Source organism: Heliconius melpomene, chromosome 3 (genome assembly GCF_056956725.1).
Source record: "Heliconius melpomene rosina isolate 202511_hmr_F chromosome 3, ASM5695672v1, whole genome shotgun sequence".
In the NCBI taxonomy this organism is placed as follows: Eukaryota; Metazoa; Arthropoda; class Insecta; order Lepidoptera; family Nymphalidae; genus Heliconius; species Heliconius melpomene.
Genome location: NC_140391.1, coordinates 9,677,032 through 9,701,321, shown reverse-complemented (window position 1 = coordinate 9,701,321; position 24,290 = coordinate 9,677,032). Strand labels below are relative to the sequence as shown.

General features: G+C 32.6%; 3 protein-coding genes across 3 annotated transcripts; all 3 read right to left on the bottom strand.

The window, feature by feature from the left end:
- Positions 1 to 783: 783 nt before the first annotated feature.
- Positions 784 to 5,135, bottom strand: LOC146540126 (uncharacterized). Its single transcript, XM_085207974.1, has 9 exons — positions 5,017 to 5,135; positions 4,588 to 4,749; positions 3,959 to 4,101; positions 3,659 to 3,786; positions 2,672 to 2,798; positions 2,261 to 2,356; positions 1,670 to 1,860; positions 1,150 to 1,277; positions 784 to 905 (listed from the first exon to the last, which is right to left on the bottom strand). Exons 1-9 carry the CDS (start codon positions 5,069 to 5,071, stop codon positions 820 to 822), a joined length of 1,116 nt encoding a protein of 371 aa, XP_085064100.1. The 5' UTR covers positions 5,072 to 5,135; the 3' UTR covers positions 784 to 819.
- Positions 5,136 to 7,544: 2,409 nt separating this feature from the next.
- On the bottom strand, positions 7,545 to 12,653 carry LOC146540125 (synaptic vesicle 2-related protein-like). The gene is made up of 11 exons (XM_085207897.1): positions 12,459 to 12,653; positions 11,419 to 11,580; positions 10,881 to 11,043; positions 10,523 to 10,644; positions 9,987 to 10,231; positions 9,662 to 9,792; positions 8,768 to 8,894; positions 8,575 to 8,670; positions 8,289 to 8,479; positions 7,873 to 8,000; positions 7,545 to 7,713 (listed from the first exon to the last, which is right to left on the bottom strand). Exons 1-11 carry the CDS (start codon positions 12,511 to 12,513, stop codon positions 7,631 to 7,633), a joined length of 1,503 nt encoding a protein of 500 aa, XP_085064023.1. The 5' UTR covers positions 12,514 to 12,653; the 3' UTR covers positions 7,545 to 7,630.
- Positions 12,654 to 12,931: 278 nt separating this feature from the next.
- On the bottom strand, positions 12,932 to 21,120 carry LOC146540124 (putative transporter SVOPL). Its single transcript, XM_085207840.1, has 12 exons — positions 20,975 to 21,120; positions 20,667 to 20,771; positions 19,743 to 19,904; positions 18,293 to 18,455; positions 16,477 to 16,598; positions 15,814 to 16,058; positions 15,485 to 15,633; positions 15,101 to 15,242; positions 14,742 to 14,888; positions 14,436 to 14,578; positions 14,035 to 14,162; positions 12,932 to 13,705 (listed from the first exon to the last, which is right to left on the bottom strand). Exons 2-12 carry the CDS (start codon positions 20,761 to 20,763, stop codon positions 13,650 to 13,652), a joined length of 1,554 nt encoding a protein of 517 aa, XP_085063966.1. The 5' UTR covers positions 20,764 to 20,771; positions 20,975 to 21,120; the 3' UTR covers positions 12,932 to 13,649.
- Positions 21,121 to 24,290: the final 3,170 nt, after the last annotated feature.

Here is a 24,290-nt window from a genome sequence, read left to right as displayed (position 1 = left end):
CGCCTAATTAATGAAGACCACACTCACGGTACACCGGCTATATCTCTCGACGTGCAATCTGATGCAGTTATTTGTGTTGAAACAACCGTGTCCCGTCACCTCAGGTCCGTGGACCTGCCTGAACGTCAGGATCCAAAAATCCTTTCTAATCAAGCGTTCTAGGTAAAGCCGGGCGATCACTTCCGCCCACAGTACCATGGTTCTGAACTCACCGATATAAAGCCGTCGGCGTGGAGAATCTGAACCAATAACCTACTAAATCTTCGTGACACCTTGCGGAATTGAATTTAATTCTAAGGTTACACCTCAGGGTAATGCCAAAAATTTATATTTTGTATAACCTTTAAAATTCTATGAATTTATTTTACATAAACAAAGTATGTAATATTTGATAAGTTAGTAACAAAAACAATAAAATATTTTTATCATACTTTCCTAATAATTACGTTTACGTTACGCTACGTTTGATGTGTTATAAACATTTTATCATATTTTTTTATAGTAGAGCACACTTTATATCATAACAACACTTTAGACCATCGTAGTGCAGTGGCACAAGCGTGTGACTGTAAACGCGACAACTCTGGGTTCTATTCCCACTTGGGGAAATGAAATTTATTATTATTTTCATTTCCTTGCTCTGGTAACAAGGCAAAGCGCGGAATGAATTTCCGCCATTCTTAATGCATATGTTCCCTCTTGCCTTCCCTTTTTTGCTTGCTGCGGGATACATTATTTTTTTAAATGATGAAAATATGTAAAATTATAAATATAAACAAATATTTGTTTTATACTATACTATAATTATAATTACAATATTTAAGATATTTTATCATTTCTTGTCTCTAACTGAACTTTTGAGGGTTTTCGGTCATCATCCAGGAAAGCAGCTATCACAGCAGACGCTGCAATCATTTAAAATTGGTACATTTTTTAAATAAAATAAAAAAAATGAAACATGTAGTCTACATCGGTTAACTACTTCCGGGTAGCGGTAACCTGTAAGTATTAATTAAGGACTGTGAACGCGACCAGTAGTGGGTTCAATAACAACTTGAGGAAATGAAATATTTAATATTTTCGTTATTTCGCTCCGGTGTCGTGGCGTTGAATTCCGCCACTCAAAACTTAAAATACTCAATCACTTACATGCGAATAGTGCTGCGTAAACGTAAAAGCCTGCCTCGCAGTTTGTTTCTAGCAACGCGTTAAGAATTTGTACTGACGCGAACGTTCCTATTCTTGTACTTGACATCGTAAAAGACACGGCTATCGCTCTGTAAGAAAAACGTAAAACATACTGTAAATTATGTGTACAGCTAAAAAAAACTCTTAATTTTTTAACACCATTTATGACTTATTTTTTTTAAAGCTTCAACCTCGTATCCCACTTTCTAATTTTGGATATATTGCAAGTTGGGTGGCGGAACACTATAGTAGGGTAAACAGAGAGAAAATTTTATACATTTCGTTCTTTACTTTTTGTCAATTTTGGTATATTTCATGGCAAATAACGATTATTTAATATAACATTTAAAATCAGTCTAAATAATCATATTAAAATAACCAACTAATATTCCCTAAATACATCTAAATAATATTAAACAAAAAAAAAAGCGGGCGAAGCCGCTTGTACTATATAAAAGAAGTTACAAGTCTTAGCGCTTACCTAAGGGAGGTAGGGAACAATGACACTGTTATGGCGGTGTATAATCCAAATGTCACGATACCGATGAGGTAAATGAAGAACAGAACCGCACTACCGATCGCATTCGGTATAAGGTTGACAATTATACCACATATCCCACAGAAAGACGTTATGAACATTACCATATTTCTTTTGCCAACTCGATTGATAACCTAAAAAAATAAATTATTATTAACTTTGTTATTTTAGAGTCTATCGGGAATTTTTTAACTACAGCGAGTATAAATCTAATTGATATGTATTTACTGCAATTTATTTAGTGACGATAATAGAGTTCAGTATATTTAATTTTAATTATGAATGTAGTTTAAGATTATATCACTATGGACAAGTAGGCAATTTATAAAAATGGCTCTTACTCTTTAGAAACTGTAACTATAATCCCTCATAAGTCAAATTTTAAGTAATGCCTAAAAAAATATTCGAATGTATTAAAAACGAAAAGAAATTAAGTAAACGGAAGTAGGGACCATGAGTTTGTAGTGTATAAATAATAATAATAATAAAGACAGCTCGTTAAAACGTTATCTATAATAAATCGATTGTACTTACTAAACTGTTAAGTCCATTCACCAAAGATTGCGCCGAGCAAACTCCAAGAACTATCAGTAGAGATGTCACATTCAATGAACAAGGTACCGCGTTTGGCTGTCAAATAGAATAATAAAAAATTCAACTGCGTAAAAAGAAAAAATACTAATTCAGTCCAGAGGTGTAAAATGAATGAATAATTTCAACAGTAATATAATTTCATGCTATAAATAAAAAAGCAAAAAAAACAGGCTTTTATCCAATACAGCCTAGTAAGTATTTTTTGGACAATAAAAAAAAATTCAATACCATGATATATGTGTGCATAAATTACGATTCACGAAGAAAATGAAACTGAATGAAAGCTTTGAAAATGTAAAATTTTCTCACAAGCCATAATTATTAATTTGTTTCTACATTTTCAAGACTCACATCTGGTTCAGCGTTGATCCCACTTTTCATAATACCGCAAAGAGTTAATTCCGAGCCCTCTCCTGTGCCTAATATTTCTACTAATTGGTTAGATATAGTGGGCAACCACACTTGGAAGGCTGCGACCCTGGAAGGGAAAAATATAACTGATAAAGTAAGATCTTTGATTTTTACGATTATTGCACGTTTTAAATGAAACTATTTAACCGAATTAATCGCGTATATTTAGTATTATATATTTTTGGAAACCCGACGTTTCGAACACTTTGCATTAGTCCGTTGTCACGGGTGTCTATCCGTGACAACGGTGGCGTTCGTCTGTCAGTTGACATAATTATTATATGGCCTGGATTCCTGCAGAATCACCTGACTGTATCTTGCCCTCTGGTATGGTGAGACTTTAAAGATTGTATTACTGAGTTCTACGTAGTAGAAAGCTTCCAACCGTCCTCTCTATTGAAATAAGGGCGTCTTTGTATTTCAATATCTGCGCAGATCATTCTAGGAATAGGTATATCTGTTTTTCTTAGCGAGGATTTGGGATTTATCAAACTTGATGTAATGGTAAAACGTGGGTATTACAGAAGAAGAATAAAAGAAGAAGAAGGTCTATATTTTGCGGCGCTAGCAGTAATAATTGGAAAATAAAAAAAAATGACGAAATCTAGTTAGGATTTTTTTATGCCGTAACGTAAAAACACGGTAGAGTAGTTACTAAGTAATGTATTTTTTAGCTTCATACTGCACCTAGGCTAGGCAAAGGGAAGCTGGGAACCTAGTGTTAAGACACTCCGTTCTCATTAAGATACTTCCGTTCTCCACTTTCCGGCGACCCACGCCGCCTTTTTGCCCTGTTACCGGCGTAAGAAAATGAAAATAATAAATATTTCATTTCCTTGAGTCGGAGTTTTACGGTATCACACTAGTACCCCTGCGCCACGACTAACCTCAATAAGTAATGTTAACAACGTCAATATAATACTCAACTGTTGAATTAGGAATAAAACTGAAAGAATGATTGTGTTCTTCAGCAACGGCGCTCTGAATAATGGGAGGAACTGCTCTTTGATTGAACCTCCAGATATCTGCGTGATTTCCTCTTGAATATTATGAATCTACAATATTTTTTTATAAAAAAAAAATAATTCGATAAATACTGAGTTTTTTTCAGCTTGACACTATGTCTAACCTAGTATTAAGACACTCCCCACTTTGCCCCGAATTTTAAAATAAAAAAACAAGTTCAATGCTTTTCTTACAATTGACATTTTATTTTAAATTGAAATGAAATATCATAAGCATAATCCAATTGACGGATATGCTGGCAAGCGCATTGACCGTCGCCGCTGATAGCAAAGATATGAGGAGAGTATTCTTCCTTCCAAAGACGTCTGCAAAGTACCCCCATAATACTGCTCCAAGAATCAAGCCTGGAAATAGAAAGCATATAAGACAAAATTACCAAGTCTACACGAAGAAACAAAGTGGTAAACAATAAGAAAGTGAAAAATCTTTCCTAATGCCATTAGCAATGATCATGGATCTAAGGGACGAAAACCTAATTATTACTAATTAGGTATCGTCCTATAATAGGAAAAATTCATATTTTCACATTTCGAATTAAAAGTAAGCATTTGAGGATCAGATCAGCAGGAAACGGCGACTTAAATTGAATTGAAAACATGGTTAATCAAGTGTAAAAGGAAGAATTTGAACTGTAAAATTGTGAATTTGCTGGATAAAACTAAGAGTATGAATTTCGAGTGAAAAGTTGTATATAGACATATGAAAATATTGTATAGACTAATGTTATTTGAAAATGTGTATAAATTTTTATGCCATGATGTGGAATATAAAGATAATAAAGAAAAGTAATGGAATATTTTTAACTATTATCTAGGAAAAATATACTTTACCTACAAGTGGAGCTGCTGCCAAGATACCTCTCTGTGCAGTAGTGGTACCTAGTTCACAAGCACTTGTGGGGATTATGATGGTGGTACTATATGTTGTGCAGTCCATAGATATGATAATTAAACCTGATAAGATGACTAGTAGGTAACTGTAAAGCCCGTAACCTAAAAAGAAGTCAATAAATATAAGATTATTATAAATTATAATTGATATATTAATATTTAATACATTTAAATTAGAAATAGTAAGTTATTATTAGTAAAAAATCGTAGATTCCATGTACATAACGTTCTTCAATTTAATCTACATCTACAAACATATTTTTCAGCTTCTTTTTTATTCAGTATATGAAAATATACGTTAAGAGAGAATCTAGTGTTAAGACACGCTATAAAAAAACAATAAAAAAACATATTATCGGAACTTCTCACCTGCTTTGTTGAGGGCCTCCTCGAAACTAACTTTGCTGTCACTTGAATCTGCCATTGCAAAACTGTAATTCGCTTTCAATTATAAAATATTTCTTGTAAACGACTGCTAATTCATTTATGAACCACATGTATCTAAAAGGAAACTTATTTAAATATTATTTATATATTTAGTCCTATCTACCATTTCGACTGTTAATCGATTTGGGATTACTGATCGAAAATGTTGACTTTATCGTATAATTCTTTAAAAAATATATCAGTTCAATATTCAATTATCATAACAAGGATGTGTGTATCTAAAGGTGTTATTACAGTTTAAAATTCTCCTTGGTGAATTTATCTAACATACTAAGTAACGCGATCGACGGATTAACGGTAGTCTATAGGTAAGAGACCGCACCTCTTCATTTCAATACAAGTACGTCCAGCGATTTTCAGTTGTTTAGCAGATATTAGGGAACGTTTAATAGTTAAATACTATCGGTTTATAAATCTTGGAAATAACATCGAATAAAAAAAAAATATTTTTTATAAGTAAAACAGACAATATGTTAAAAAATTTTAGATCATTACCAGAATGAGCTAACTTAAAATCCTTTTTTTATGTTTTTACCGAAGTGCTTGCATTTTTAACTAAACTACTGTAGGCAAACAATATTTGTGGGTAGGGTGTTTGTGCCCTATTTTGTCAAGTTATCTTAGCAAAGGGTGTGAATAGTGTAACACACTTGGGTGATGGTTAATATTAACTTTCAGAGTCATTAGAAGAAATATTTCACAAGTATTTTAGTTAACCGTCTACTTTTATTATCGCAAATAGATAGCAATAATAGTCACTAAAAGTTTCATTTCATAGCATAAAAGATACATAAAAAATGTACTATTATTAAATAATAAAAATTATCACAGGGAAAATTATTTTTATGCAAATCATTTTATTAAGTAGTTAGATAAATAAGTATCTGTGATTTTTATCAGTCAACCACAGTCGGAATATTATAAAATATTCCGACTGTGCCGATGTTTATTGAATATTATTATGTTAACATATACAGCGGCGGTAATAAACTTGAGTTGCAGTAAGAAAATATTTTAGCAGCAAATGTCAGGTTATTAAGAAGAATTACAAATGTTTCGGAGATATCAGTAAAAAGATGTTCGAAGTAGGCTATTTCTCAAATATGTGATTTGACTGCTATTTAAAATTTCATTTTTATATTTTTCCGTTATGCTATCTTAATAAAAATTTTAAAGAATATATTTTTATTTTTACTTGTAAAATATTTCTTCTAGATCCTCTGAAAATAAATAAATCAAAATTTCAAAATCACAAAAAAATATTTCCCTGAAAAAGTACTTTGAAGAGTTCCTCCTCAGATGATATGAGACGTGAAGTTTCGAATAGAAAATATAGAATGGAGTATCTTACCTTTTTGGAATCCTTGTATTGAGTTCTTGAATTCAGCGGCGTTCAGCGGTTCTGGAGATATGAGGTAATAAAGAATAATACATACATACAAGATCAGCGCAAAAAACATAACCCTCCCTTACCAGTAGGGTAAAAAAATATTGTCTCGGAACTTCTCACCTGCTTCGTTGAGTGGCTCCTCGAAAGTAACTTTGTTGTCAGTTGAATCTGCCATTGTTAAACTGTACTTTGCTTTATATTATAAAATATTTCTAAGGGTTGCTAATTCATTTATGACCCATGTGGGTCATATCTGTGGGTCAGTCAGAAAATTTTTCTATATTATTTATATATGTAGTCTTATCTATCATTTTTACTAATCATCGATTTAGGATAGTATCATTACTTAGCGAAAATGTTGACTTTATCGTATAATTCTTTAAAACAATATCAAATCAATATTCAATTGTCACAACAAGGATGTGTCTATCTAAAGGTATTATTATCTCTTTCGTGGGATTTTATTGTAAAGCTGAAATAATAATCATAATAGAAAGAATCTCGCACCATGCAGGATAGGCAGAAGAAAACCTGGAAATCTGGTGTTAAGACACTCCGCTCCTGTTCCCACTTTCCGCCGAATTCTAGGGCCATCAATATTGGTAATTGACATCAGATGAAAGGGCTATGTTAAGCCTGAATTTCAGAAAAAGCTCGAGGGCTCTAATTTTTATACGGAACCCTTGGTATGCGAGCGTGACTCGCGCTTGACCGGTCTTTTTTTTTTTTTTTTTCAATTTGTATGTTACCACCAGAGCCACACTCAGCCAGATCGTTTACATTATGAAAACTGAAAGTTCTTACTGAAAGATTTCAAAATTATAAAATCTTTGTAAAATTACTTATTACTTTAAGTTCGTTTTATGAAGTCTGTTTTTCTTTTTGTTTAAAATTAATTTATAGTACGTGTTGGGTGCATAGGAACTTTCAGGTTTTACACGATAACGTAGGTCTGGTTGCTTTTTGCTCCCTCTCTACAAATTATATATTTGTACCAAAATATTATTATATGAAGGTTATTTTTAGTAATAATTCGATAATTCTACAAAGTAGAAAAGAATAGAGGCAGAATTTGAATTTTATTTTTCTAACATAAAAGTTATTTCAACATTAACAAGAATATTGTCTCATTAAACTTTACAATGCTTAAAATATTTTATCGTTTCTCGTGTCTTCAATTGTTAGGGGCTTCCGGTCGTCTTCCAGGAAAGCTGCTATCAGAGCAGAGGCTGAAATATATATTTAATTTTAATATAAAATATAAATCAATGTTTACTAAATATTTCTTTATGATAATCAATAAGATAGAGAAGTATAAAACTACTATCAAAGTTTGTAAAATAGAGTTTAACATATATTTAATTACAAAAAATTATATGATAACTTACATGCGAATAGTGCTGCGTAAACGTAGAAGCCTGCCTCGCAGTTTGTTTCTAGCAACGCGTTAAGAATTTGTATTGACGCGAACGTTCCAATTCTAGTTCCTGACATCGTAAATGACACTGCTAATGATCTGTAAGAAAAATACTATATTTTTATTATTCTGTCAAATCACTTTTTATGTATATTTTTTTGAGTTTCCACCAGATGTTAGAGACATTGCAGGTTGAGAGAGATACCTTTCTACATAAAATGATCTATTGAAATGAAATTAACAACTGTACGCGGGAAGGCGCACAGGTCAATATCCACCATCTGTCTGATTACGATAAATTAGGAGGAAAATATCGTATAATTAGGTGATTAAACTTACAGCGGTATAGTAGGTAGCCATAAGACTTATATAATTTAAAGTACTTACCTCAGGGAGGTAGGGAATAAAGCAACTGTTATGGCGGTGTATAAGCCAAAAGTCACGATGCCGATGAGGAAGATGAAAAACAGGACCGCACTACCGATCGCGTTGGGCACAAGATTGGCAACAATTCCACATGTTCCACAAAAAGATGTTATACACATCACCATGTTCCTTCTACCAACTCGGTCGACAACCTTTAAACATATATAATATAAAAAGTTAAGTTTGGTAAGAAGGCAAAGTGCGGCGTTGAGTTCCACTAAAAACTTGAAAATTGTCCTGAACTTACTAAGCTAATCAGTGCATTTGCAAGAGACTGCATCGCGCCAACTCCAAGAACTATTAATAGCGAGGTCACATTCAAGGAACAAGGTACCGCATCTGGCTTGGAAAATAAAGACATTTTGATAAAAAAACATCTATAACATAATTCATAAATTTAACAGTCGCTCAATTAAAACAGTATATTCTAAAATACTTACATTTGGAATCGAATGAATACCACTTTGTAGAATACCGCAAAGAGTTAATTCCGAGCCCTCTCCTGTACTTAATATCTCTACGAATTGGTTGGCTATTGTAGGTAACCACACTTGATATGATGCGATTCTAGAAACGAGTAAGTATAATTAATGATTTAAATTTTAGAATAGAATAGAATATTCTTTATAGAGAGAAACATATATGTTTAAAATATATGCAGAGGCGACATATATAATAAGACCTATTACGTCACTTAAATTCGTTCTAAACAATTGTAGATTTCATAGAGAAAGAGGAATCAAATACTACGAGACCTAGGTTCGAAGCGTAAATCGGAAGCGAGGTCTTTTATGGAATAAAGGAAGGTAAGCATGTGAAAGTTCCGGTTAATTTTGTAAACGCTTTATATCTAAGGAACATTTAAATATAGTTTAATATATCTATATAAAATATATTTTATTGTTAAAAATTTAAACAGCAATTTACAATAAGTAAATAAATTAGTATAATAATAAGTAAATAAGTCTACCTATAATGTGTAACAGTCGTGAATGAGCTAGAGTAGTTTTGGTCTTTGTGAATAGAAAATATTTCTCGATAGACTACTACGTTATAGATACTACGTTTGACCCCCTTACCCGATGGTAAGGGGGTGAAACGTAGTAAATAGTTTTCTTTTAACTTCATCAATTTCATCTGTACTCATCAAACTAGTGAAAATAATCACAAGGTGGAAGAATGGAGACAATTAAGACTCACCAGTTTATGAAACTAAGTTCGCAATATTTAAGAAAAGTAACGTACAAGATCTTTTAACAAAGACTTATACTGTATAAAATATACTTGAATTGGGAAAAAATACCTTCCTCATGACTCATAAAATTGTACTTAACTGTTGAACTATGAAGAGCATTGTAAGAATTATCGTGTTTTTTAACAGTGGTGCTTTGAACATAGGGAGAAATTGATCTTTAATGGATCTTTTTCCAGCTGATGTAGATCTTTCGATTGTAATGTTGTTTACCTGTAACAAGATAATATTTTATAAAATGTATACATATTATTTTAATATACTTTAATATTTGTAAATACACTGGATTAAGTATGGCTTATTATAATTTTTATGGTTATTTATTTTGGCGGGTTGGATCTGTATATTGTACTAGTGAAGTTACATACCAATATGGAATTTACCGATTAATTTATAGTAAAACTAACATCAAATTCCTCCTTCGAACCTAAATGGTTAAGGCGGTGAATTTTCTTCAAAATCTCTAGAGCTTCAGCATCCCGTCCTTTTGAAAAAAGAAATTTTGGGCTCTCGTACATGAAGTATAACCAGATAGCTGAGATAATACTTGGTGTAGAGTAAATCAACATTAGAATCCTCCAAGAGTTCCAGTAAATACCTAATCTTGGCAGTTTAACAGAAAAAGTCAGAGAGATGATTGGTATCGCTAATACTGAAACAATATTATAATACATTTTAATATGAAATTTACATTATTTTTACCTTCACACAGTGTAAGAGGGAATATAGGAACCTTTAGACATTCTGTTTCCCATTAAGACACAGAATTTTTAAGGCATTATCGAAGAGTGCGAAAATAAGAACATTAGATATTTCCATACTCCGAGTGGGAATAGAACCCACAATCGTCGCGTTTATATTCATAATCTTATGCTCTTGTGACTTAATATTTTATTATAATAAACAATGGGAAGCATTTTATGTGTACCTATATTCATATTACCTGCCATAATCCCTTGAGCCAGTAAGAACAGGCTACCCACTAGCAACACAACGACGTTACGCTTTGCCATAGGAACACTCTCGCTAAGGATAGTCATAGCTTGAGAGTAATGGCCAGATGCTCTGGAATAATTAAATAAAATATATGTTAAGAATTAAAATATAAATGTATAAGGAACAAAAAACTTAAGCTTTCTTACTATCTAAAACATTACTAATTAAAACTGTGTTAGCAAATTTTAAAATGTCTATTTAAATCCCAATAAGTGTCCCTTATTTATTACACTTTAGACCAAATTTAGTTTTGGTCGAAATCGTTCAAAGTACGTCAAAACCTACTAAAAGTAATTTAAACTTACAGTAAGGCAGTAATAAATTGCATTATCATAAGCATAATCCAATTGATGGATAAGCTGGCAACGGCGTTGACTGTCGCCGCTGATAGCAAAGATATGAGGAGAGTAAGCCTCCTCCCAAAGACGTCTGCGAGGTATCCCCATATAACGGCACCAAAAATGAAGCCTAAAAATAATATGCTTACTATCTCGTTATTCGCATATACTAGCACTCATTTATTTATTTTATTTAATACTTTATTACACCATAATTGATATTAATTAACTAAAATACAAAACGAAAAACAAACAAAAAATTAACTTAAACAAAAAACAGAAAAGAAGATAAAATATTTGATAACTTCAAAGAAATCATCAGTTTAGTGCCCGTAACTCCAGGTTCAGATAGTTAAAGAACTGAATGATTTGTAAAAAATTCAAATAATTCTAATGCATAAATACTAAAACCCTGACATTACCTAAGATTATTCTCTAATTTGAGGTAATTAAAAAGATTTTAACCATCTCTCTTTATATTCAATTCAAAATTTACCGACTTTACCTATAAGTGGCGCTGCTGCCAGGATGCCTCTCTGTGCGGTACTAGTGCCTAGCTCACAAGCACTTGTGGGGATTATGATGGTATTACCATAAGCTACGAAGACTACGGATATTATAATCAATCCCGATACGCTAACTAATAGGTAGCTGTAGAGGCCAAATCCTAGAAAATAAATATTGCAACGTGTATTGGGTACATTGTTATAAATAAAAAAATAAATATTGTGGAAAAGTGAGTTGAGGCCGCAGCGGCACAAGGGTGTGACTGTAACACGACGGTTGTGGATTCGATCCCCACTCGAGGAAGTATAATATTTATTTATGTTTACATTTCCATTTCTTCGCTCTGGTGTCGAGGCAAAGCGCAGCGTTGAGTTCTGCCACTCAACTCAGTGCCTCCAGAATTCGGCAGAAAGTGGGGAACGGAGTGTCTTCACACTAGGTGCCCTATGACTACCCTGCTGTGTGCGGGATACAGCGTGAGGCTGTTTTTAGTTTTTTTAATTATTAATTTATTTGCACGTACAACAAAATAAACTCAATCCTTACTTATTATTTACATTTTAATTAAATGTTTATTACATTTTAATAAAATATCTTGGCCAAAGATTTCATCAAATGATTCAATCGATATGGCTTACTAAATGCTGTTACTTATTTGGTTAAATCGTTTTTTTTTCTCCAACCAAGTCATCGTAGATATAAATGTAACGTAAGTGTTTAGTAATAGACATTTTATCCCAGTTCTTGTACAGATGGAGTAAGAAAACCCGCTGGCCTCGCGGGATTCCACATTACCAACCAATAAATAGCTAGGCATGACGTATAAAGAAAATATAGATAAAAAATATGTAGGTATATTGTAAAATTTATACGCTAGAATGATTGTATACATACATACATATGTATGTATGTATACAATCATTCTATATATATATTCTATATATATATATATATAAAAAAATGTTTTACTAGTTTTAATACTTTGTATTGATTTTTATATGTTACCTTAAAAGGATAATAATCAACGGAATCTCTAACCTGCTTTATTGAGTGCTTCCTCGAAAGTAACCTTGTTGCCATCCCTATCCGACATTGTGAAACAACACTACTTTATTCAAATTATTCAGTATTTTGTTTTTATTTCTTTTCTAGTATTTTTTTTTGTTTGTATTAATAAATGAATAACAAGAAACCACGTGTATCTGACTTGAGGTTTGTACTAAAATAATCCTTGCATCGATGTAGAATAGCATTAGTAGGTACTATTTAAGAAAGTTGACTTGGCATTCCTTCTTTCGTACATTTTTCACTATTACGATGTTTATAATTAAATTATCTATTACTAATATCTTCAAAGGGTTTTTTAATTAAGTCGATTTAAATTAAACTATGTAGTAGAAAAAATTGTTTTAAATAGTTAAAATTGTAAAAAATGTAGATAATTGTTTTAATCAAATCCGATCAAACGATGAATTCCTTCAACGCTTTATTTTAAAGAAATGAAACATATATTATCATTCAATATTATTTATTTCTTAAATATGGCAACGTATTTACTATTAAATTAACTTACAAATTCTATTTCAGTACATTTCATGTTTGAAGAAATTTTACTTAATACTAATCTTATAAGCTAAATTATTTATATTTACATCCACGCAGTATGTACATATTGTATAAACATACATCGGCACATATTTTCTTTAGGAACTGCAATTTATTGACATTTAATATGAAACATTTTTAATTTTTAGGTCCAACTCAAATTTAAAACACTCAACTTTAAACACCACACAAACAAATTTGAGGAGGACAACTAGTAGCAATATAAACGATTTGAATTTACACCTTATGAATAACAGATACAGATGATATTATCAATAAAGCCTTCACTTCTTGCACGCAAAACTTCTATATCGATTATAAAACATTTTTTGGTTATATCTCTGTAGGACTTATTTAACTACAATTTTTTAAAAATTACGTTTCCCCAAAAGTTTTCAGAGAGGCATCATTGATGGCATAATATTTTCACTAACGATTCTGGGAGAAATCTTCATATGTTCCTTATATTCTTCTTACAATGCGGAAAGAATTGCCATTTTGCTTATTTTACTTGTATGTTAAATATTAACCACGATACTCAAAATTCGTAAACTATCATTGGAGATCCATACTTAATACTAATCTCTGTTAACTTGTTTATCACAGCGACTGAACTGATTATGTTCATTGATTTAGTTTCTTGTCTTTAGGTAGGAAGGCCCATGCGAAAACAACAGCACCTGTAAGAAAATTAGTTTTATAAATAAAAATGTAGTATTTGTAGGAATAATCGTAGAAATAAAATGTCATTGTAATATGTTTTATGATCACAATCTCTTTGTGAAGTCAATCTTATTGTGAAATGGGGAACGGAAGTGACTCAGTGAGAACGAAGGGTCCTACCCTGCTACGTCCGGCATACAGCATGATACCAAAAAATATCTTGTTGTTAGACAGAGTGGCATACCCATAAATTTTACACTATATATGGTGCTTAATAATCAAGCATATTTTTTGCATTAAGTGCAATACATACATTCCAAAAATATAAAAAAAATTATATACTTACTAAGCAAAAGTGCACCCCAGCCATAGAAAGTGGCTTCACAGTTAGCAGTAATGAGAGGACCAATCGCGTTGACGCCTAAGAACGCGCTCGACCTCCCCAACATGACAGACAGACACGACGCCATGCCCCTGTAATAGATATTTTATGTATTATTTGAAGAGTTCCTAGCTAGTTCCTTCCTCTTCTCCAAAATAATCTGGTAATAAGTTTTGGTAGATAATTTCGTATACGAGTATATTGTCACTCAATTAGTCAAAAAGTAGTAAAAGGATATGGGAAATGGTTTTTGTTTTGAATTTTGAGTAATTAATACATAATATTCATATTATTATAATAAAAACATTTACTCAACTATTTTATTATTGTTATAGACTAAAATACATATTTTTACAGAACAATACCTTAGAGAAGTCGGGTACAGTTCTACGAAGTACACGCTAAGGATGCCCATAGAGAGTGCACAAAGAAGAAACACGAAGAACAATATTCCTCCTGCTAATGGAACTGGTACTAGGTTGAGAAGAATTGCTGCGAGACCCGATGCCTATAATTTATAAATATATTTGAGTATGAATTTTAAAAAAAATGAAAAATTATATTATTTACATGTTTCTGCCAAATTATAAGTAGAATTCTTATTTTTGAACTATAGAAGTTTAAAGAGAATCAAACTCGAAGCTCCTAAAAAGTTTTATTTTTATACTTACAGTTAAGATGCCCATCATGCCAAACTTCTTCCTAGACCCGCACGTGAGGGAAAGCACCAGGTTCATAGAACACGCGAGCGCCCCGTACAACATAGCGGATATTAGCGTAGTGTCTTGTATCTTATCATCACACACTTCTGTGACCATCTGTAATAATTCATTCAGATTCTGAGTTATTTATTTTTTTACTTTCACGTTGTATCCCGCATATAGCAGGGTAGACAGAGAGATCTCGGGAATCTAGTGTTAATTCTTCAGAATTCTTCAGATGATACGTGTTGAGTGGCGGGACTCAACGCCAAGTGGTATATGTTACTAAATTGAAATATGAAGCTAAAAAAAGATGTCCTCAAACTTACAGTATTATTTCCGGTGAGAGCACCGACATCAGTGGAGTAGCGGATGACGGTGCAGAGGTTCATGCCTTCACCCGCGCCCGCCGCCAACACCACGAACAAGTTGTTCATTATATATGGCAGCCAGAGAATGAACCCGCTTCCTCTGAAATAAAAAAAAATACCTTTAGTATTTACAGGTTATTTCTATATTTAACATGATCAAATAGAAATTAATAACAGTTGTGCAGGACAAATATAATATAATAAATTGTTAAAAGTCCAACTAGTAGTTCCTGAGGTTAACCGTGCTCACCTAAACAAACTCAGTTTAATTTTATAATATTAATTTATACACATAGAGATATGTTCTAATTTTTTATACTGTTTTAGTTAATAAATACTTACGTCATATAAATGATGATGACCAGATAGAAGAGTTTGAGAGTGACTTTAAGTAGGGGTGGTTTTAGCAGAGCTGCTGTCTGTTGCCATATTGCCTTCAAGAACGACTCTTTGTTGTCTTTTTGATCGGCTTCGTCCGTCAATTTGGTGATCTAATAATAAATAAATAGTTTTATTTAGAAGAAAATATATACTATATTTGTAATATTTGCACATGACAGAGACAGTAGAAAATAATGGAATTTAATAAAAAACGAGATTAATTAACTATTTCTTTACAACAAAGAATTAGCTAGAAGATACTTTTTTTTGTTAAATAGGTATCTACTTACAGGAAAGTTATCAGCTTTATCTCCTGAGTTACAGGCGTATATTTTCTTCAAGACTGTTAAGGCTTCTTCGTGTTGTCCTTGGGATATCAAAAACTTGGGGCTTTCGTGGAAGAATCGCAGTAGAACAGCCGTCGCAGCGCAAGGGATGGACATGACCAAGGCGAGAAGACGCCATGGCCTGTACTTGATACCGAGGAACTCGATCCAGTAGATGAATTTCATAGGTAAGATTGGATATGCGAAAACTGTAAAAAATAAATTAAAATGTATAATAATTACTTTATGAGAATTATAAATTACAATTAAATGTACAGACTGCGATCAGTTACAATTTTATTATACGTACAGATGTGCTAATATATGATAATAAGCATTCATTGAGGCCAGTGATATTCTAAACGCAGGGGCACAAAGTGATATTCTAAAAGCAGCTGGTTGTAGGTTCGATCCCCACTCGAGGAAATGAAATAATATAATAAATAATTTATTTAAATTTATATTTTTATTTCTTCCCTCCGCTACACAACACGCAATGCCTTCAGAATTCGGGGGAAAGTGGGGGGAAGTGGTGTCTTAACCCTAGGTTCCCTCTGCCTACCATGTTGTGAGCGGGATACAGCGTAAAGCTGAAAAGAAAAAAATACATTTATTTTGTACACTCACGCGCAACAGTAGCCTGCGAGCACATCAGCGCGCAGTTGCACAACAGCATGGAGCGACCTCGAGCGCGCGCGGAGCAGCTCTCTCCCAGCAGCGTGTACGCCGCCGAGTTGCTGGCGGAAGTGCTGGAAACAAATGTTTATTGTTTATTTGCTTATATAATTTCGTAGTACGATGTTGTAATAAAGAATATCAATGTTTGAGTAAAAAATCTTAGGTAGTGTAGAAGATCACGGTTAATTCTATATTTTTTCTCTTATAATTCACTTAGTAAGAATATTCTATTAGCCATTTTTTAGCTTTACTCTGAAAGAAAATATTAAATATTTCATTTCCTCGAGCGAAAAAACTAGCGGAACTAAACGCCGTGATTTATCTTTATTATCAGAGCGATGAAATTAAAATAATTCAGTCCCTTAGTTAGAATCGAATACACCTTTGCGTTTACAATCAGGCGATGGCCTCATATACGGCCTTAATAGTATTAAAAGGAAATGTTTAAATAGAAAATTGGGTGAAAAACGTGGAAAACATTTTCTTGACACTAGGATGCCTGCTACATTCGTGCGTTGTATACAACGTAAACTAAAACTCTCTTGTATGAAATCATTTAGGGCCCTACATTCGAGATTGTCAAAAAGATACAGTAGTTGAGCACAATTCCCATGGTGATACTTTTATTTAAAGAAGACGACAACCAAACAGCTAACATTCCATATACTTTGTTTACAACGTATTTCCCCAAAAATATTTACTTTAATAATCTAAAATAATTATTTAAAGTTCTCAGGCTGATGTAACTAAATAGATAGATATGATATCGCAATGACATTTACTTAGTAGGTCTGTGATGTCATTTGTCTGTAGGTACTTGTTGTTGGATAACAATTGACAGATTATGTTAATTGTGGATTCAAACGTATATATAATAGAAAATTACCTATCAGTAAATTTTTACTGCACGTGTAAAAAAATATAAAAACAAAATCAACTTCACGCTGTATCCCGCACACAGCAGGGTAGGCAGAGGGAACTCGGGAACCTAGTGTTAAAACACTGTTCCCATTAAAACACTTCCGTTAGTACAGTATAGGAAAAAAACATGACGTCTTTTCTTTTCGTATGGTGACGTCGACATCAGATGATGAATATTTACACGAGATACCGGACCTAGGTTCAAAATATGTATATTTGCTAACGTTATCTTTTCTCTCAAATTATTTACTTTATTTTTAACTGTCTATTTTTAAAATAAGATCTTCAGAAATAGTACTTAATGGCTGTTTAAAGTCAAACAGCTACGAAGCAGCTTGTATTTGCAACATGGGGTTTTCGGGCAGATATTTGAAATTAAATGCGGGTGGGGTGATAGAAAGATGACTTCTATGAATTATATCGAACATATTAATATAAAGTTATTTAGGAACTTATTACATATCATTAATGGTTAATTACAGTACGATCGACTAGTTGTGGCCGGTGTAATCAGGTTTTCAGAATTTTGCGCATTGTTCATTTGGAAAGAAAATAATCTGCGTGACTATCTACAGCTCACTTCAGAGCGGCCACAACTCGACAATTTATACCACTTATACTAGTATAAGAAGAAGAAGTATCTTTATGAAGAGATTGGCGGGAAGCGGATGGGTCCGAAAAGCTGAAGATCGAGTGTGGTGGCGAGAATTGGGGAAGGCCTATGTCCAACAGTGGACAAAAGACGGCTGTTGATGATGGTGATGATGATGATACTAGTATAATTTTTTATTGCATTTTTATATAGCAAAAATACGTAGACAAAGAATATAAGTAAATAACTTACAACACAGATGAGATAAGTTTCAAAAGGGCCATGATTTTCCAGTTTGGGGCGAAACTGCTGCAAGCTGCGAAAACGAAGCCCACTGCCATTGAGAGTACTAGTGTCAACCGCCTTCCTTTTGTGTCTGATACGTAGCCCCATAGTTGCGCTCCTAGGACTACACCTGAGTAGAAGAAAATAAAATAGATATATACATTTCGAATATCTTTTAATTATAATAATTTTGTTCAAATGTTTAAAGGAATTGAAACTATTTAATTAAGCCTTTTTTAGTATTCATATTTTTTTATCCTTTTTTTAACTGTCCCATTAAAAGAAGGCAATTATTAGAACATGATACAACACTTTTTAAATAAGTTTTTTTGTTATGATATAACATTTTTTACGTTTTCTTGCATAAAAATATTGCGAAGGTGAAAGAAATTGCAATTATATTTTACAAGACGCTAATAGAATATATTTGTAACTGACAAATATATATTTGCATAATTTGGCGTTCGGGGAACCAATTTAGTAAGACTTAGTAAGATATCTCTATGTTGGTAAAAAAGCTTTTATAGAAAAAGATCAAAAATTGAGATAATCTGGAAAGTGTCTATAATATCTTTATATAGAAAATATGACTAATCTATATATATAAAATCGAAAGGTCACTCACTCATCACGAAATCGCAGAAACTACAAGTGCTAGGAATCTCAAACTTTGCAAAGGAGTTACTTATAGGACGTAGGTGCTCGCTAAGACGGGAATTTGCAATATTCGATTTCTAAGGGGTTGTTTTTGGGGTCGAAGTTTTGTATAAAACTTCATTACTACAAATGCTAGGAGTCTCAAATTTTGCATAGACGTCACTAGGACGTAGTCATGGAGACAGAAATTAATAATAACATAGTTCACGCGGGTGAAACCGCGAGCGGGCCGCTAGTATCTGTATATACGCCGACGCCTGCTGGCCATATCACATTACGCGGAGGAAATATTAATTTAACATTTTGAACTTGATAAGGGTCCTACCGCCTTGGCACTGCCAAGGGGACGATAGTTCAACGACCGCTTATCATTGAAGGTTGGTCAATATTTTAGAAGGCTCTTAAGCAAAAACACATACATATGTAAATGGGTAAATGGGTTAGTTTTAAAATTTTATAATCTAGTTCAACCCAAATTAAACTTGTTTAGCGCTTTAATGTTTTAACTGATATATCACACCTTCGTACTAAAAAAAACGTGTTTTTTTGGGAATTTACGTTAAACAATTTTCCGCCGAATTTTCGAGGCATTGCATGTTGAGTGGTGAAACTCAACACTGCGCTTGCCTTGTTACCAGAACGGAGAAATAATGCTTAAAAGATTACATATTAATTAAAAAAATATTTATAAATAATGTTCATGGAAACAAGACAGTATACAATTCTCATTTTCTCCTCCCTTTTTCCCTTTTCTACCTACCGATAAGTGGTGTAGCAGTTAGCAAGGCCCGCTGTTGCATCGACAACTCCAAGTCGCACACCGCCGCTGCCACCACGAAGCTGGTGCCGAACAGATCCATGCCCATAGCTTGGAGCGTCCAGCTGCATGTTAGGAGTAGCGCGAAGTTGTATTTACCGAAACCTAGAATGGTTTAGTCTTTTAAAAATATATTTTTGTATAGTGTTTAGAAACGACCGGTGGGACGACCCCCTGCCAGATGGGCCGACGACATAAAGAGGTTGGCGGGAAGCGGATGGATCCGAAAAGCTGAGGATCGAGTGTGGTGGCGAGAATTGGGGAAGGCCTATGTCCAACAGTGGACAAAAGATGGCTGTTGATGATGATGATGATGATGATAGTGTTTAGTGATTTGTTATGTTGATTTTGTAGGGGAGCCTTTGATGCTGACGGTTGTGGGTTCGATAGTAATGATGGGATTTTTTAATTTAAAAAATATGCAACGACGGCACGTCATCCGACTGTAAACGCTACCTATATGGTTTCGGTTCCATTTGGGGAATCATTTATTTTCATTTCCTCGGTCTACTAACAAAGCGCGGCATTGCGCGGCATTGAGATTTGCCACTCAATGTCTCAAGAAATATCTCAAGAATTGGGCAGAAATTGGGCAGAACGAAGTGTTTTAACACTAGGTTACTGTTACTACATACTGCGTAACCTGTTATTATGCGGAATAGAAGCAAAAATATTATATTGGCTTTCCGCGGCGGTAGGTTTTATCATACAAATGGATAGAGAGTGGATATATACACCAATGTCGAAAATAGTTTATAACTCTAGTAGGTTCTTGTTATACGTCTCAAATAATAGCAGAGAATAATTTATTTATAAAACTTCTTAGATAATTTAATAAATTAATTTTAATGCAATTCTTTTACTAACCTGTAGCATCTAGCGCATCTTCTACAGTCGATGCATATGAAGGCTTCTCTTTCTCTATCTCCACCTTTTTTGAATCCAATTCCGGTTTTTGTTGCATTTTTAGTCCTTTATATAAAGAAAAATATATAAATATATTTTTATTACTATAAAAATATATATTGATTAAAAAAAATAAAAATTGATATTAATATTTTTGTAATACGACAACTTTATACTATCTTCATTTATAAAATAAATTTTGACAAAAAAAAAGCTTTCTACGCATTTTTTTTTATTTTTATGTTAAAAACAAAAAAAGGAATTCTCACCTAAAGTTAAATAAAATCCAAATTGGCAACACTTTGAATTAATTTCTCATTTATTAATATTGTAGGAGTATGTTCCTTTGTGGTAAAGTTATTATTAATAAGCTATCTTTAGAAAATACTATCTTATATACTTTCAGAGTATAGCACTATCTTGCAATTTCTATTTTTAACTAATTATTCCACACGACTTTTTAAATATGCTACTGTTAAAGATAAAACACTATATTTGTATTTATATATATAAAATGTATTATTTGACTGTGTGTTTGTATGTTTGAACGAAAGTGGGGAACGGTCTAGGTTCCCACTGCAGCGTGAAGCTCTTTTTTTATACTTTTGAGGTAGTGAACGAAGCTCAGAGAGTAAAGGTGAACGTCACTGAGTGTCAATGGGCCCCTAACTTACATTTGTGTCGCAAGTTTCAGGCATTATTCTGAGCTTCTCACCCTACAGGCGCGATGGTCCTGACCTGCACGGTGAATCCATGGCGTGCTAAAAAAACTTCTCAGTAACACTGAAATTTTGTATGAAATAGTTAATAAACTCTACTAAATGAGGCTAAACATAATTGATCATTTCTTCAATGAAAATATAGTTAAATAAATAATTGTCTTGCTATATTGTAACGTAAGTTGATACAAAAAGACAAGCATACCAAGAAAATAAACTTATATTAGCAACAACTATATATGCATGTATGTACATGTCAAACCACCTCTAAGCATTACGCGACGCGAGTTCATTCAATATTTACTTTATATCTAACTGCATGGTTTCCCCTTGTCTATTTGTATGTATAATTTCCTTTACTTATTGAGATTATGAATGCATCTTATTTCCTGAATAAATATTTAAATGGAAATTATTATATAATTCTTAACAATAATTGTTATTTTTTATTATAATAGGTAAATTTTTATATGTCAAAAATAATTTAATAAAATAATAAAAATATATAGGCAGTGTTGTTATAAAATTTTTGACGCCTTTTTCAGTTTTTTATTTATTTAAATACCCATAGCAATATTTTTAATTTAAAGTCAGCCAAATAAAAAACCAACCGAAAATGGTAAATCGGTAATGGTATAATCCCCGTGAGGGGAAGTGAATTATTTACACTTCCTTTCATAGTAAGTGCGGGTTTGAGTTCCGTTACTAAAGAAATCATGTCTAAAATTCCGATATAAAGTTGACAATAAACTGTCTTAAGACTAGATTTTCTCTGCTCACTGTTATAATATACGGTAGAGCCAAAAAAAACATTAATTTAATTAAATATTCAACAAGCTACAAACAAACAAGCGGCAAAGCAATTAACATTTAATATATATTATACACTAGTGGACCCGAACGCGGCTACGCCCGCTTGAACTATACGAATATTTAGTAAATACATTTATGAAATTATTTTCAGTTTTCAAGTTTTCAGCTTTAAGCAAGCTCATTTTGAGTGACGTTTTCTAACAACAAATTTGCAGAAGTGCAAATCGTTGCGCGATGCTTAGCAACGACGGTTGTTATTAACATGGCGGAATAAATTCCACGTCAATTTAATAAGTATTTGAATATATTGGTATATGTATATCGAAAATATAACAAATATGAGAAAAAAAAAGTATCCTATATTCATCCCGAGACTCTCAAGTATCCCTATATGAGTATTTTATCAAAAATGAATTAGCGGCTTGGCCCTGATTGCGTAAAAGTTAGACAGACAGACAGAGTTACTTTCGAATTAATAATATAGATATGGATATATAATATTTAAAAAACATTATATTATAATGTTTTTTTTCATAACACACAACACTAAACACTAAACAACAAAATATTGACTCAATCAATTTTGGAGATTTTATCTTAAAAATTGTGGAAACCCATATTAGATACTATCACATAATATTAATCATTTATTTGGTTAGTGTTTTGGACTTTTCCATTAGACGTTTAACGTAAACTTGTAAAGTTTGCTTATGACGCAAGATGCCTGTTGTCGCATGTCACGTGACTTCTTATACATCCTAGAAATTGAAATACTCGTATGTATATTCTTATTATTTTAACGAAAACTCTTTCAGCGTAGAGACAGTTGTATCACTCGCAATGATTATGGGGATGTGCATAGGAATAGCCCCCCCATTGGGTCCGTGCATACTCAGAAATTTTAGTAACAATTTAAAATATTGCCACAAAAAAATGAAAATATTAATTAAAAAGAACTCGGAAGTGTTCACTTTTTACTTGAAAATTCAATTGAAAAATTAAACCTATACAAATCGAGGTGTTTTCTTCTCGATATTGCAAATATGCCATAGTTGTGAGGTTTCAAATTATTTATTTGAAAATATAAAAAGTGAATGTAATTGAAAAGAAATGAAACCCATACAAATCGAGATGATATCTTCTCGATGTTGCAAATACTTCAGGGTTGTGAGACTTAAAATTAGAAAAACACGATTAACAATTAAAAAAATTAAAAAAGAAAGACATTACTCCGATGTTTTATGAATAATAAATAATTTAGAAAAATTTCTGTTATTCAATATAGTTAAGAGTCTGTCTTTAACAATGGTTGTCAGTTCGATTCCTACTTGATGAAATATTTATAAAAAAATATATTTTTCTAATCTGCAGCGGGAATATCAATTAGATATCAATATATATATATTCTTTGCCGCACTGTAAGATAGGATATCTTTATCTTACAAAAAATATATATAATATATCTATAATCGATACTTTTCAAGAATTTATGACATAATTGTAAAATTAATGTTCCGCGAGTGCACAGGTAGTAGATAAGAGACTTGCTATCACAATTTGTTTGGATATGAATTAAATCGTTGGGGGGGTCGAGATAGCGGGTGTAATCGCCTTTGTTTGTTGTTTATTACGTTTTGTTTTGAATCTATATTTATTTTATTTATATAGTTATTTATTTATGCGTATACGTAGAGGCTTATTGTTACGTCTTTTAAAGATTAATATTTTTTTTGTATAATATGGTGTGTGGAATATTTTTGAGGCCGTCGTGGCGCAGCGGCACAAAGGTGTGACTGTAGTTGTGGGTTTGATCCCCACTCGAGGAAGTGAAATATTTATTTACGTTTATATTTCCATTTTTTCGGTCTAGTGTAGAGGCAAAACGCGGCGTTGAGTTCTACGACTCAACACGCACTGCCTCCAGAATTCGGCAGAAAGTAGGGAACGGAGTGTCTTAACATTAGATCCCTTTGACTATCCTGATATGTGCGGGTTACAGCGTGAAGTTGTTTTGATTTGATTATTGAATATTTTTTATTTACATTATAGGTTA

What these genes read in the sequence shown, in the direction of transcription:
- LOC146540126 (XM_085207974.1), bottom strand. Translation starts at nt 5,071, where the DNA reads ATGGCAGATTCAAGTGACAGCAAAGTTAGTTTCGAGGAGGCCCTCAAC. An exon ending in GGCAGCAGCTCCACTTGTAG is followed by an intron (nt 4,102 to 4,587) that starts GTAAAGTATATT and finishes TTCTATTTCCAG; the next exon opens with GCTTGATTCTTGGAGCAGTA. An exon ending in GTTTTATTCCTAATTCAACA is followed by an intron (nt 2,799 to 3,658) that starts GTTGAGTATTAT and finishes TTTCCCTTCCAG; the next exon opens with GGTCGCAGCCTTCCAAGTGT.
- LOC146540125 (XM_085207897.1), bottom strand. Translation starts at nt 12,513, where the DNA reads ATGTCGGATAGGGATGGCAACAAGGTTACTTTCGAGGAAGCACTCAAT. An exon ending in GGCAGCAGCGCCACTTATAG is followed by an intron (nt 11,044 to 11,418) that starts GTAAAGTCGGTA and finishes TATTATTTTTAG; the next exon opens with GCTTCATTTTTGGTGCCGTT. An exon ending in CAATTTATTACTGCCTTACT is followed by an intron (nt 10,645 to 10,880) that starts GTAAGTTTAAAT and finishes TAATTATTCCAG; the next exon opens with AGCATCTGGCCATTACTCTC.
- LOC146540124 (XM_085207840.1), bottom strand. Translation starts at nt 20,763, where the DNA reads ATGCAACAAAAACCGGAATTGGATTCAAAAAAGGTGGAGATAGAGAAA. An exon ending in CTCGCAGGCTACTGTTGCGC is followed by an intron (nt 16,059 to 16,476) that starts GTGAGTGTACAA and finishes TATTTTTTACAG; the next exon opens with TTTTCGCATATCCAATCTTA. An exon ending in CTGTACCCGACTTCTCTAAG is followed by an intron (nt 14,163 to 14,435) that starts GTATTGTTCTGT and finishes TATCTATTACAG; the next exon opens with GGGCATGGCGTCGTGTCTGT.